General features: G+C 30.7%; 2 protein-coding genes across 4 annotated transcripts in view; one reads left to right on the top strand and one right to left on the bottom strand.

The window, feature by feature from the left end:
• The window catches only part of LOC126740922 (embryonic polarity protein dorsal-like), a 66,942-nt gene that overhangs the window by 31,012 nt on the left and 19,838 nt on the right, over positions 1 to 16,092 (bottom strand). For 2 of the 3 annotated variants that reach the window (XM_050447112.1, XM_050447113.1), the window contains exon 2: positions 11,668 to 11,724. In XM_050447112.1, coding sequence (XP_050303069.1) covers positions 11,668 to 11,724 — 57 coding nt within the window. The remainder of the gene's footprint in view (positions 1 to 11,667; positions 11,725 to 16,092) is intronic. The other variant, XM_050447114.1, reaches the window with a different exon arrangement.
• On the top strand, positions 12,563 to 14,549 carry LOC126740923 (uncharacterized). The gene is made up of 2 exons (XM_050447115.1): positions 12,563 to 12,972; positions 13,996 to 14,549. Exons 1-2 carry the CDS (start codon positions 12,613 to 12,615, stop codon positions 14,473 to 14,475), a joined length of 840 nt encoding a protein of 279 aa, XP_050303072.1. The 5' UTR covers positions 12,563 to 12,612; the 3' UTR covers positions 14,476 to 14,549.

Raw genomic sequence — 16,092 nt, 5'->3', positions numbered from 1 at the left:
ACCTGCTGGATTCTATACAAAAGAGAGCTATTCGTAGAACTGACAAAGAGTCTGGATAGCCTGGAGCACAGGAGAAAGGTGGCTGATCTCTATTTATTCTACCGTTATTATCACGGTAAGTGCTCCTCTGAGCTGGCAGGCCTGATTCCACCCAGGGCTGTTCCGGCAAGAAGGACGCGTCTAGCAGTTGCGGCTCATCAACATCGAGTCCACCTGCCCACCCCAAGGACGTCGCTGTCTCGGGACTTATTCATCTGGAGAACATCTTCTCTGGGGAACGCGCTTCCACCTCACATATTGTCGTCAAAATCAAGTGATCTTTTGCATCGGTATAGTAGTAAAAAAGAATCAAAAAGGCAGAAATAATATCGACCAAAGGATAAATTATAAATACTAGAAACAAAATGGACAAATAATTGAAGTTCGTGACATTTAATGTCGATCGGATTCTAAAATAAGTTGAATCGATACTAAGGTTCGTTTTATAGAGTATTTTAAACTAAAATTAAGCAAAAGCAATAAATGTAGGCTAGGGGAGATAAGAATTTTATGGATTGCATTTTACAATAGAAGAAAGTCTAAAGAACTTAAGTCCTTCCCTTGTTTTAAAACATCGTATATTTTTGTTGTATGGACAGTAATCTAGTTGGTCAGCAATATATATCCAAACGGTAGAAAAGATAAACTACAAACTACGAAACATTAACCCTTTTAATCACAAAAAAGTCCGTCACTTTACCTTACTGCTGCATATCCTCAAAATACAAGGACATATATATGCTCCACTAATCCAAATAATCTGGCAATAATATCGATTCAATTCTAACGGGGCAAACCCATACGCTATCCTAAAAAAACACCTCTATTTCATCCCTTATGATGTTAACCTATGAATCGGACGTGGTGTTGGATTCGAGAGTGTGATATTCAATACCATTTTAATTTTTTAAATTGTGTTAATTTCTGTTCTTTATTTTGAATAAAAATAAATTTTGGAATATAACATATTCTTAAGGGCCCTGGTAGCCTTCCTCTATCACATCTTTTTCCTACATAGAGCCTTCTTTGAAGCTAATCCTAAGCTTAAACTTTTTTTTATCATAATTTAAAGCATATTTGTTGCGAATGTACAGTGTTGAGGATAGAAGAAAATTTAATTATAAAACGTATAATATTTAATTGAAATAAGCTGCATAAGAATAATTTATAAGAGTCTCGTCAAAACATTCATTAACTAAATGATTATCAAAAAAGTTTGTCACTGCTTGGAAAGCATATTTTGGATCATTATTGAGGACATGAGGAACTTAATTTTCTCTCAAGTGGACGTAGTTTGTAATATGCATTATCACCATTGACTAAAACTTAGTTAAATGCCATCAAATAAAAATAAATTAACCACTAAAATATGCAAGTTTCAGTTTTCTATTTTTCAATATTGGAATTATAGCCAATCCTTCAAGTTCTTTTTAGATGAAAGATTAAAAGGAGAAATATTGGTATACAAGAGAAGCATAAATTAAAGGCCGATAACGATGATGCATAATTCAAATTAAACTTTAAAGTATTTTTATTAATCAGGTTCTGGCCAGACACAAATAATCAATATTTATACATTTATCAGTTACTGATAAAAGGAGAAAATGTGTTTATACTTTTAAAATCATTTTAGATGAGAGAAATCGAGCACAAGCGAATAGTAGATTCTTGCAAGTTAAATATGCTTGAAGGATAAAAGCTTCTGATGAAAAAAGTTCAGATTTTTTAAACTTTAAAGTTGCATTTCTGAGATACCAAATTTGTGTACTGTTTTGTTAGCGTATATGAGTGACCAATGAAAAAGCAGTATTTTTATTATGCTTTTACGAAGTTCAAAACTATAAATAAATATAATACATACTAGTAATAAATTTTTGGGCTTGCTGATATACAAAGCGTTTTTTAAGCCACATATAGTAATTTATATTCTTTTAGACTTGCTTCGTGATTCAAATAACTGATTAAATTCAATGAGTCACTGCAAGTAGTTCCGATCGCAAAACATAGAACAATTTCTCTTTTTTAATTCGTTAATAATTTATTCAGGGAACGAAAATATACATAACACCTTCATAGAATAAAGAAAACATTTTATTGAATAAAACGCATCGATCGGTAATAAGAAAACATGCCTCTAATTTTTTTAAGCCTTTCCGATTATACCAAAAATAAATGTAAACTTCATCAGTTTAAGCATAATTTAAACACACCCTGTATATGACTGCATAATTTTTAGATTCCACGTAAAATCCTAGAAACATTTTGTAATGTATATTTGCCCTAATATACGTGTATTGCGTATGAAAAATGACATTTTCAGTACTTGGATGTAAACTGAAGGCCAATAATGAAGACAATGAAAGATTCGTTATTGCTTTTCTTAGATGTTCTAATCGGGATACCTTGAGATTGTCTGCATATATATAAAACTAACATATACTGGGCAGTATCCATATTATAGGGCTACTATCTCCATTTTGAATAAAACCATTCTTTTATGATAAAGGTTGGAATCATGAGAACTTGACAAAACAGGGCAATCATCATTGCAATAGCGGGTATTAAGGTAAATGGAAAACTATAAGGCAGAAGAATCAATAAGTCACTCCCAATCGCTCTCAAATTAAGGAATAAGGGCAGAATCCCTCATAGACACTAAAAATAAGATCTACCAAATACCCTGTAAATACAATGACTGCTACAGAAGCTGAAGCCAAGATTTGGTTCAAAGAGCAAATCTGTACAAGGAGAAAGAAGGAGAAAACCCATAGGGGTCTTTCGTCAACGAAGTCTGAACATACCCAACATTTGGAGACCTATGCTAATAGGATACTATTAACTGTAATCCAGCCATCTTCAGAGTTCAGTTGGATTCCACATCACTTGATTTCCAAGTTCTTGATCGAGATACTCGTAATGTTATGTTAAGCGACTAAAGACAATAATGCATGTCTAATATTCTATTTATAAAAATGGCTTCAAGTTTTGAATTGCTTACTTCAATAAAGGTGTATTATGACTAGAAAGAAGTAGCCAGAGTTCGAAAGAGCTAGAAATATAACACTGCCTGACAAAAAGATCATCTTACCAACAAACCATTGACAGGCCATTCAAAGCTGCAGGATAGTAAGGGACTATCAAGGGGCTGGTGAAATGAAAAGTGCGACCACTTCAAGAACATCGGTATAATTACCAATACGTCTGTAATAATCGACATTAGTCACTGACTAGCACTATAAGATAGCACTTCCAGAGGAGCCCACAACTATGTAATTGTATATACTACCGCTCATTCAGCTACAAAAGAGTTTTAGTTTCAGGATAGCGTTTTAGAAGACCTTTAAGTTTTTGACTTGTTATTACTAAATCGTATATCTGTGTTAGGCAGTAATTCACTATTTATTTAATCACATGGAGTAATGTACTATTTAAAGATGAAACGCGATTTGGGTTAATGAGTAATAATTCCTATTAAGACTTGATTAATCAATTTAGAACCAATATATCAAAATATGTTTGCAATAGGTAAAAGAACTCACATAACTAATAATTCACATACTTACTTAATTAGGGACTCATCGTTTATCTGTATGGATCATAATTCCTTTTATGGATGATCAGTTATTTTCTATATCGAAATAGTCTGCTAAGAAATTCGCAAGAGCTTATTGTTGCTAGTACCCTAAGTAAATTATTACTGCGTGTAAAAGTCAAGATTGAAAAAACTACTTTGCATTATAAAAAATAAAATAAGCAAATAAGAAAGCAAGTTACCATTATTGACAGCACTTAGAATAACATATTTTGTGGCTATATTAAATTATTTTGTTACAAGTTCAACATCAACATATAATGAAAATTAGAAGCACCGCCCAACCTTGACAACGACTTTAATATTTCAGCCACGTCAATATCTTTCTTTTGGTGTGAATTGTAAAGACAAGCCTGTCGAACATGCAATACTTTTACTTTCTTATACTTTAGCATGTGTAGCTAATATTTCACTATGGCTAAGTTATTACTAGAATTACGAAAGGAAGAAAATGAAAGAATTATAAATAGAAGAAGACAGGGTCATTGAAACTGGTAATAAAGACTAATAAACACTGTTAAAATAATAATGCATTATAAATTGCAAACCAACGATTATTTTAGAAAATTTAGTTTAGAAAGGATTAAGTTAGTGAAATTGGTAAGGAGTATTATAAATCGAAAATGATAGTTTTACTTTTTACAAAATGGTGTTATTTCAGTATTATATAAATTTTAGTTTAAATAAATAAATTAAGAGTTTATATAAAAATACTCACCATCTAAGATTGACCACATCGCAAGTGACGCCTAAATCACAACTAGTACTTAATAAACAAAGTAGATCGATATAACCTGGAGAATTTTTAAATACTATTTGGTCGTATTGAGGAATACGGAACAGATATTAAGTGATAATGAATATTTAATGTTTTAAAACTTATGTGTTAAACATACCATACTCTACAATAAATATGACATTTTTTCCTTTTTTGTGATTTAATTCTGAAATCTGACTTTTGTTATAATTGGGAGAACTACAGTAAACCACCGAACAGAACTCAACCACATCAAGACTAACGAAAGCGTTGACAAAGTTTAAAATTGAATTAAGTAAACTAGTTAACAAGAATTTTAGAAATTCTGACGATTAAACCGGCATAGATCTTGTATTTTCAGTATTATTTATGATGTGTTAATGGCGTAATTAAAAACGATTTAAACAAAATTGAAATAAAAAAGCAGCAGTCAGTTTGACGCTACTTTGATTCCTTTAATGTTCGCAACATCTTTGTGTACTATGTCAGTACCATAACTTTTTATTATTTATATTTCTGTGATCAAAAACTCATTATGTCAATCCTTTATGCCTTGTTTCCTGTAAAATTACAAAAGTAAAAGCAATAATATATACCTAATAAATGTGACTAAATATTACTTTCTTCTTACTCTGTCGGTACCTATCCGTTTCGAATATTGGCAATCATGTTGCCAATTGTAACTTTTTTTGTAACGGTTTACAACAGTTCTACACAGCCACATCTCAAATGATTCCAGATCTTGTGGTGGTTTCTGTGACTGTCCAGGATTCTATGTCATACAATAAAATAGACAAGACAGCATCTTGAGTGCCTTACTTTTGTTTCAAGAGATAAGTGGAGACTTTTAAAGATGGCACTCATTTTATGAAATACCGTATTTGCTTTTCCTATACAACATTTTATTTTTTGTGCACTGTCTCATTGTTCATTTATAATGTTCCAAGATGGCAATATTGTTGGAATCGTTCGAGTTCCGTCGACATGTTTCGTTTTATTGAGTGTACTACGCGATATGGCTTATTAATAGTATCGAGTATTATTTAGTCTCTTAGAAACCTTCTTCTACTAGGTTAAGGGTTTTATTGAATATTTTTTTGGAATATCAGTTGAATATCAAAGACAAGAGCACACTTCCCTGTCTGACCCACGTTGTATTTTTACCTGTTCCATTTGATCTCCATCAAGTCTTAAAAAGGCTGTATGATTCCAGTAAAGATTTGAAATTAATCTGATATCTTTATCATCCAAGCCTTCTTTTAGGATATTGATCATTTTATGCTGTTGAACGCAATCAAATGATCTGTCCTAATCGATTAGACATACGGATACAACATAATTGACATCTCTGCTAGGATTTGATTTCCAAAGAGTGCATCTCTGGTTCCAACTGCATATATAAAACCAAATTGGGTTCCGAATATCTGTTCTTCGCATTCGTTATAAATCCTTCTATAAATGATTTAAAAAAACAATTTTAGCATATTCATCGAGCTTTTTTAGTTTAATTAGCTTATTTTTCAGATCATGTTTGTCAATGATAATTTTTTCTATTTGTATCAATGAGCTTCATAACTTGTCGCTTTTTAAAGATTCCAGATACTTTTTTTATTTTATCTTTTATTTGTGTAGATTAAAGCTGTCGTATTTGGCTTTTATGTGTTCTTCTCTGTTCCATGAGTTCGAAAATTTCACTGGTCATCCAAGATTTCTTTTTATTATTTTTTTGTAGTTTTAAAAATTCGTTCTTTGTTGAATTTATTATCCTAGTAAATTCAATAATTTATTTGCTTGCTTGATTAACTCTTATAACTAGAGATACTTGATATGATTCAATATCCATAAAAAACTTAGTTTCTACTGAGCATAAATATAAATAGCATATAAGAGCATCGATTCTTCGAGATATTTTGCAAGCAGAACTGCAAAAGCTATGCCTATCGGCTTCTTCAGGAAAAACAACTTGTAATTTTAACATAGAGTCATTAACTTCGTAACATACGACAATTTTTGCAGAAGGTTTCAATTTTCGAGTCTATGGTAAATCATTTTTGAATTTTTAGTAAATAGTGTAAGTATGAACCATGGTAGAAAATAACAATGAACAAAATGACTCGCAATTATTAAAAAAAAACTCCGAAAAGGTTGGGAAACGTACATAGCAAATCACTGAATAAATGCTACAGTTTTGAAAATATAAAATGATTGTATCTGACGTATTCAATCATTTTGCCTTTATGAACGAGTGGCATACAAAGATAGCACGTATAAGTACGTTTTCTTTCTCTTATCTTTTAATTAAAAAAAACATTTACATTATTTTCCGCTATGTCTATTTCATCAATTTAATTAGACGTAGTATAAACTAATTTATTTTTTTGTGGTATACAACTTAGTCATAGCTTCTTGAACTACGTATTATTATACTTTTATCGATTACTTTTGGATAAAATATTTTGACTTTAGATACTGCATCTGTAGCTCCTTCCTGAATTCGTATACAAAGTGGCAATATGCTACCTCTAATTGTAATCAAACTTTTTTTAGGAATATTGCAAAGTAATTAGCAAACGTAAATAATGCAAATCCTGCTTGCAATGGTAACTTATTTCTTTATGGAGATCTAAATATTGTTTTATACATAACATATGTTACAAGATTTTCACACTATAATTTCGATTATGTCGAATATACTATAATCATGATAACAATAATAACATTCCGAAAATATATTGCGCACAACAGATCGGCAATTTTATTCAGGAAGTTTACTTATCAATCATGTATAGCACTATTAGTATCAATTATAAAATTAAAAAATTACCTGCTCACATAAAGACTGAAAACCATTAAAGTTAATTAAAGTATTGTAAATAAAACATGAGGAGTTGAGGGTTATGCTAATAATCGTTAACCATTCTTTTTGAAAATGCGACTACAACTAAATATCCTTGTGTGTCCTGTGAACCAAAAGTGGTTCACAGGACAATAAACGATATGGCCAGTTTTAACTGGAACGTTGCTCTAAAAAAAGTAATTGAGAGAAATGGGTATAGGTATAACAGTAGGAAAAATTAGGTGTTCTATACCATTCAAGTAATACATTTATATAATTCATTCCTTAAAGATCCTAGAAATAGATCAGGCTTCAGCTCTAGATAGACTAGAATACCATATTCATGATCAAACAAATCTGCGAAAAGAAAATTGTAGCGATAAAGTCGGCAAAGACTGATGACGCATTTAGTTTTCATAGTATTTTCCACTAGCAGAGACCTATTGGACTCTTCCACGTTAAAGAATTATAACAATAAGTAATTTAGACTCCAGCTATTAATGGATAATTTATTGAAATCAAGGTTCGGTTACTTATCTAGACCTGGCATCTGAAGCAGAAACAGAGATTAATATAAAGTGAAGTCATTATCAGTTTAGAAGCTAAATTGGTTACAACGGCCTTGTCAGTGATAGCTGAAAACCTGGTATATCAATCAGTGAACTTCGACTGCAATTTCATGACTTTTTTCCTTTAGAAGCAATCATTTTGACTCAAAACAATAAAATATATAAATAATAGTTGCGAAAAACTGTTTTAACTACAAAATAGTAAATGTAATTTTCTTAAAGAATAACGAAACAAACATACAATAGTGTTCTGGGGCAACAAGATACATAATAAGACACATTCGGGTTTAAGACCAAAGAAAGCTAATATATTTATAGTTATCCAAGATAAAATATATAATTTTGAAAGTTAAACACGCAATAATTAAATTTTTAATGTATAGCAGTCGTACGCAATAAAGCTATCGCGCCTAGCCCGTGCAGAGCTGCAAAATGTATTTTTGGAAGCGGTTTATAAATACTTGCAACATTGCTCAAAAACCACCATGCTAAGATGTTATCGGTAAGTTTTATTTTGATGTTCAGGCAAAAGATGAGGCGACAAAAATAATTTTTAATTTTATACAGGGCTACCACTTGAAAATATCAGTTGTGTAAGTAACCAGGATGATTTTTAAAATAAAATCTTTCTAAAATTTTTATTTAAAAAACTTTTAAAAAATATTTGTATTTTAATAACTAATTTCTTTGAAAGGAAATCTTTTGAATTCAAGAACGAATGTTCAGAGCGTCAACATTAATTTTTTTTTAATAGAATACCGCGAATATTGTCAATTGTTCCACAATGTCTTGATGGAACTTTCCTCAACAGATGGATTGGACGAACAGGAAAGATTGAGTGGCCACCAAGATCACCGGATATAACCCCATGAAATTTTTTCTCATGGGGCTATTTGAAGTCCAAAGTTTATGTGAACAGACCAAACACTGTTGATGATTTAAAGCAAAGAATTCGACAAGAAATTGTACTAATCGATCCACAAGTGATTGAAAATGTGCAATTGGAAGTTATTTATCTACTTTAAAGATGCATTAAATGAAATAATAAACAACATATTAAACATTAGTTGCAATAAATCTAAAATACATTTTTGAGTTTTAATATCATATGTTTCGTTAGTATGTTACCTCATATTTGACAAACCATTGACTTTAGGCATATGGTTTGCTATACAAAAAGTATTCAGAATATATCATAGAATTGAAAACGTCATAACATATAGGGCGTTCTATTTAAAATAATGATTGTTGACGCCATAGTTTCTACTTAAGACTATCTGTAGAAAAAAAATTGTATTTAAAAAAAAAGGCGCAAGTGACAATACTAATATGTAGGTCCAAAAAATTATAGAAGAAAAAAATACCTGAATTTTCAATGAATTTGTTCCTTTCATCGTGAATGCATTGTATATACTAATATTATAAAAAAATATTTCATTTACACAATATCTAGCATAAGTAGTATTATCCTAGATAGTAGGATTATCCTTATAACAATACAGTTTTGAGGTCGTCTTCACTTGTTTCCATGTAAATTAGCTTAAAGTGGTGGCCTTTATAGTTGGAGAATTATTTTTTTATTTATTTATTTATTTATGATTCTCTTTACAAACACTGAGCAGACAGTAATTACATGTAAAGGCAGCAACAAAAATTAAATTAAAACCTTAAAATACTACAAAATACAACGAAAAACAAAATTAAAATAAATAAAATTATAACATGGTTTGTAATAAAAAAAATATATTGGATACCACTGTATCTATAAATCTATATTATACCTATATCTATTTTTAAGGGTCAGCCTTAGATCTGCAGAAGACATATTAAATAAATCCACATGAACTTGATTAAGGAACTGGTTCGTAATTGCCATCACATTATTCATTGGAGACACACTATCAAAAATAACATAAAATAAATTGTGTGGATTCCACATCCTTAAATTGCCTTTTGATACATTTATTTTGATGAAGTTTATAAGATCACAGTTACAATATTTAATGTTATTTATAATAAAGAACAAATATATCACCGCTTGTTGTTTTCTCCTATCGAGAAGAGATTCTATCATAAAAGTCTTAAGCATACTCGTATATGAGATCATATAAGGATATTCATTGTGCTTTCTAACATAGAGATACCTGGTAAATCTTTTTTGAACTTTTTCAATTTGATCAATATGTGTTATTGTCATAGGCATCCAGATATGTGACGCATATTCCAGGTGCGGTCTCACCAAGGCATTATATAATCTTATTATAGTTGGTATTTCAAAATTCTTGCTGTTTCTAATTATAAAACCCAAAGATTTAAGAGCCTTTTGTATAATGTACATGAAATGATTATTAAACTTTCAAAATTCAAAAATTCGAATTAAAAACAACACCCAAGTCTCTGGTTTCAATGGAACGGTTTAATTTAATGCCGCTAATATGATAGTTATACTCTACTGGATTGATTTTTCTTGTATCTGATACTACAGAACATTTATTAACATTCAATGACATTCCATAGGTTTTGAACCAGTTACTAATACTCTCAATATCCAACTGGAGGCTGTCGCAGTCTTCACGTGATGTAACAGTCTTAAAGAATTTGAAATCATCCGCGAACAATAAGCCAGCCGAGCAGGAGAGGCAGTTGGGTAATGAGTTAATAAAGCTTATAAAAAATAAAAGCCCTAGATTGCTACCCTGGGGCACTCCCAAGGTGGGGACAATGGTTAGAAAATATATTATGGTTAGAATATTCTTCTAACCAACTTCTAAATATTCTGTGTTAGTAGTTATAAACAGAATGCACACATTTAGCTTCAGAATATCTAAATGAGGTACGTTAGTTTCGACCTCATAACCCCAAAACGACCGCCCGGTATGTGGTATCAACCTACAATTCATTCCAGGATTCGAATGAAAATCATCGTTAAGAACAATGTTCTTAGGTCGCCTTGGTCATATTTGCATACAAAAATCTACTATATCACGACAATGAGCCTTTTCACGATATAGCGCTTTCCATAGAAAAAATCCACAAATTACGGTTTATACTTGATTATCCTTTTTACTCACTAAAATGAGATAATAATTTCTTTGTGTTTGATGAAGCTCACTTGCATCTCTGTGATTATGGTTATACACAGGATGCAGAATATCTAAAGATATATGAATATCATTTTGTATTTCATACCCTGAAGACGACAGTCTGATGATTCGTGCTTCTTAGAGCATCTTGCATCAGCCCAGAATATTTTAAGAAGACACTGGAATTTGCATACATGATAGGTGGACGATGCTACAAGAAATGCAATAGGAAAAACCAATATTCTTAGGTCGCCTTCGATTATCTTTAAACACGAAGAACTATTACAGGAGCATACGACGCATCATTACTGAATAAACTGAAGGTAGAAATTATGAAAACATGAAAGAACTTCTTTTCTTTCCGTAATATACGTTAAAGGGATAAAAGCATTGTTGTGAAAAGTTTGTAGACTTACGAGATTATGTATAAATATAAAGATACATAAAAAACTCCTGCATCGTTGATAGCTTAGATTAGCTTCGTCACTTTATATATTGTCCTATTTATCATATTTCGTTTTACAATTTGAAATGAGACTAAATTAGTTTTTAATAATTTTCTATTAAAAACTAATTAATTAATTTCTTCGCATTTAAAATGTTGGTCACTTATTTATGATGTAAAAAACTTCCTTAATTCCAATAACTTAAAGCATTCTCAATTCGAAATTCTCATTTATGCACCTACATACATGAAAAATTAAACTTCAACGTCTAGTTTTTTTTCATTCGAGAAAATTGCACAGAATAGATACTAAATATACCAATAATAAAAAAATGGTTATACTTACTAACATCACTTAAATGTGTTGCATCAAAAGTCCTTTGTTCTAAGGAGTCTTCAACGTCTGCAAATAATACATTTATTACTATAAATTCTTTGAAATAATTTTCAGGACACTATATAAAAAAAGAAATGTACTAGATGAATTCAACAAGATTATTGAATTGATAATGACCACATCAGGCATCAAGCATCCAAATATTCAACTAAATAATTAACAAAATGTTATTAAGTTTATGGTTTCTTATGAAGATGTTTATCGTTTTTAAAAGAAAATTTAAGATCCTTCATTTATTTTATGCTAAATTGTTACTAGTACAAATAGACTATTGGGTATTTAAAGGTTAAAATTACATATATCCAACAATTATACAATTGATTTTTTAAATGTTGGTTTTCAATTAAAATTTTAATTATTCGAATATAGTACATTTCCTTTTTTATTAGGGCACCTGTATATAGCATATACTACAAGCAGAACTCAAACCTACTAAAACTTTGTAAAACAAAGCGAAATGCTAACTACAGAGTTGCTAATTTTTTCTTTATAACTACATAATTATGAGAGAATGTATAGACGTATATTCTAATGAAACTTCTTTATCCTATTTGAAAATCGCTATACGTGCTCTGACCATACCTGTCTTAAGCGGGCTTTACACGTGTAAAGTAGCTAAAGCAGGTTACTAAATCAAGCAGCTAAATTTAGCTACTTGCAGCATGTAAACCACTGGATTTAGTACTTTCGCAAGTAGGCCATTTAGTTAACAGTTTAGTAAAGTAAATAGAACACCTCTCTATTTACTTGCGCAAGTAAGCTCCCCCACTCCTTTTTTACAGCAACTAAATTCCAAATAAACACGTGTAGACAGACTAGTTTAGCGAAGTGTATTAGGTCGCCCTGTTCGTAGGAGTTTACTGGGATTGTTTTGTGTGATTTTTTTGGAACACGATGACGTCTTGTTGGAGTGAAGAGACAACATTAAAATTCGTACACAAGTATCGTGATAGACCATGTTTATGGGACACAAGGTCTGCGAATTATAAAAATAAAGAAGCCCGTGATGCAGCATACAAAGAGATTGAGGAAACTATGGGAATCGAAGAGTTTGGAGCAGGAGAAATCAAAAATAAAATAAGGGCCTTAAGATCAAATTATTCACAAGAGAAAAGTAAGATAAAAGATTCTATGAAGTCAGGGGCAGGATTTGCAGATATTTATGTCCCCAGTATAAAGTGGTTCAAGGAAATTGATGCGTTTCTACGTGTTTTGGAAGAAAATAAGAGATCTACCCAAGATAATTTTGGTAACGTAAGTATATTCACATTAAATACATATTTAAATAATTGAAAAAATCATTCTCTCCTGCCATGGTACAGTACCTTCACCCATAAAATACTGACACAGTTGATCCCTCATATTCCTTGCAGATTTTGCGGAGTGATTGCTGTGTACTTTCTCCATTGGGGAAAATCTGACATTAAGATCTCTCCAAGAACCAAATCGCATTTGACTTCTGTCTAGGTCTTCTTCATCTAAAGATTCACTCGGAGTGTAATTATTGCTTAAAGTAATCCTCAAATAGTTGTATAATGCGCAACAAGTTTTGATAATTTTGTCAACAGTTTCTGGTAAACATGCCATGGGCTTTTCAAAAATGCGAACCCTACTAACCATAATCCCAAAACCATTCTCAACGATTCTTCTTGCACGTGAGAGGCGGTAATCGAACACTTTTTGCTCTTTTAAAAGCACCACTTTTGAAAAAAGGTTTCATCAAATATTCCTTCAGCGGAAATATATCATCACCTACGATGAATCCGCCCGTTGGTAATAAACCATTCTCTAGCGCTTGAGACAAAGAAGATTGTTGGAACACTCCCCCGTCTGACTGCCTTCCAATCCAACATTTATATAACGGAAACAATAATGATCGTCTACTACAGCTAGCAACACAATGCTGTTAGTGCCTTTATAATTAAAAAATTCACTTCCACAGTGTGCTGGTGCATGGATGGCAAAATATTTTCCGTTAATTGCACCGTAATAATTTGGAAAATTCCATCTTTGTCGAAATCCATTTTCAATTACTTTCCATTCTACTTCAGACGCAGGAACCTAAAATATACAGAATAAAAATATTACAATCGATAATAATAATAATAATAATAATAATAATAATAATAATAATAATAATAATAATAATAATAATAATAATAATAATAATAATAATAATAATAATAATAATAATAATAATAATAATAATAATAATAATAATAATAATAATAATAATAATAATAATAATAATAATAAATACATATTTTTTTATTTTAGAAATCAGAATGTAAGCAAGAAGTTGGTGAACACAGAAATAAAGTACAGGAAACATTGACCTTCAACGAAACGACTAACCCTGCAAAAAAACCTAGGTCATTATCAAAATTGAAGCAGGTGTCTTTAGTTGTTAAGGACCTTAAAAAAATTAGCGAAACAGTAACACAGGAGCCTGCCACAAATGTAAATCAATATGTAATTTTTGGTCAGAGTGTGGCTGCACAGCTGATGGCGCTACAACCGATTTCAGCAATACAAGCACAAGAACAAATCCAGTCTATTCTTACCAAGTTTAAACTTCATGACTTGCGGGCTAATAATAATTATTCTTCTTCATCAGAAACCACCCACACTACTGTTCCATCTTACACCTCTCCACCTCTACAATCTCCGAATGAATATGACAACACCATACGAGTGATGGCTCAATCCATTATGAATATAATGCCGCCGAAAATTATTCTCAAGCAGATATCATAAGCCAAGCGTTCACCAACATATAAGTTAAGTTGCTCATATATTGTATTGTAAGTTGCTCATATGCTCGTATGTACGTAAAAATATAACCATATTTAAAAATTTTAAAGAATGATTGTTTCCTTTTTTTAAGTCCACTTACCTTTATATATTCTTGAAGAGCTTCATAATGGGCATCGCATACCTCAGGTGTAAAGTTCTGTAACTGTTTCCTGTCGCTAAATAAGCCAATGTGATCTCTAATTTTATTCTGGGTGGAATAGCAGCCCTCATTATGGTATCACTTTTAGTAATTTTAGAGGAAATTTTATTTAGCAAATTGTCAAATCGTTCTTTGGTCATCCTCATACAATTTCTATATTCCAAAAGATCTTCATTAGCAAGTTCTCTTAGCAAAGTAGAAGAAGCACCATGAGTTTCTCTCCGACCCAGCCAATTTCGTACCCAACAACGCTTTTCATGATTTTTGTTAATTTCGTCACTAATTTTATCTGATATTTCACCACATATATCCAAAACACATTTCTTCACAGAGGCACGAATATCTGTTGCCGCCATATTAAAAAACGAGAACTAAACCAAATTACTAAAATGTGTGTAGACACAACTAAATAGAAATACATAATTTTTTAGTTAATTGCTTTAGTAACTTGCTCAAGCTACTTAATGCGTGTACATTCGGCTTTAGTTTATTGTTAGGATCCAGATAAATGTTTCTTATCTTAAAACATTTTTAGTGCTAAAACTCATTTTATCACTACAAATGCCTCATATATATATGCATATTAACGTAAGATAAAGTATCAAAATTGCAAGTATCAATATCTATGATTAGCATACTTTTTAAAAATATCGTTAAGTTTTTTTACTTAAATGATTCTGAAATAATACCACTATACTAGAAGGTCTGCTTTACAAATAGTAACTGATGGAATTTCTTGAAATTTATTTAAGAATTGTATGTTATTCCTTGAATACGTCCCAAGAGATTTAAACTATATTACATGTCATATATCGTATTTCGGAATAATTCATTTAATCTAAAGAAAATGTAAGATTAATATCAAGACTGAATACTAATACTACCGCGTATAATTCTATCCAAACCCTAAATAGAAAGATTAAATCAAATTGAACCAATTGTAAAAAGCGACCGAGAAAGCAGTTCATAAATATTCTAAAAATATTCAATTTAGAAAACTTTAATATACCTCAAAAATTATATCATTCTGAAGTCATACTTGGCACAACATATTTTTTGCTCATTAATTACCCTACGAAGGTAATTAAAGTATCCTATGGAATGTTCCAAAAATACTTTAATTATATTTTTAACCTAGATTTTTCCCCAATAGAGGATTTTTTATTTATGCATCTAACAAAATAATAAAATATTGTATGTTTAAGGTGTATTTAAAACTTGCAAATAAAGATTTGATATTTTTCCAAATATTACAGTCCTAGAATATTGGCAACATTCCAAACCTTGTTGAAAGATAATAATATGTTCCAACAAATTAGACTGAATTTTGATGCAAAATCGTTTTTAAAAAATGCTCCTTTACGAATTGCTATGATTAAGAAATTACTAATTAAAGTTTCAAAAAATTAGATTGTTTT

The sequence above is a fragment of the Anthonomus grandis genome, chromosome 10, assembly GCF_022605725.1.
Source record: "Anthonomus grandis grandis chromosome 10, icAntGran1.3, whole genome shotgun sequence".
NCBI classification, from domain to species: domain Eukaryota; kingdom Metazoa; phylum Arthropoda; class Insecta; order Coleoptera; family Curculionidae; genus Anthonomus; species Anthonomus grandis.
The sequence above is the reverse complement of the archived record's forward strand: the minus strand, read 5'-3'. Positions and strand labels throughout refer to the sequence as shown.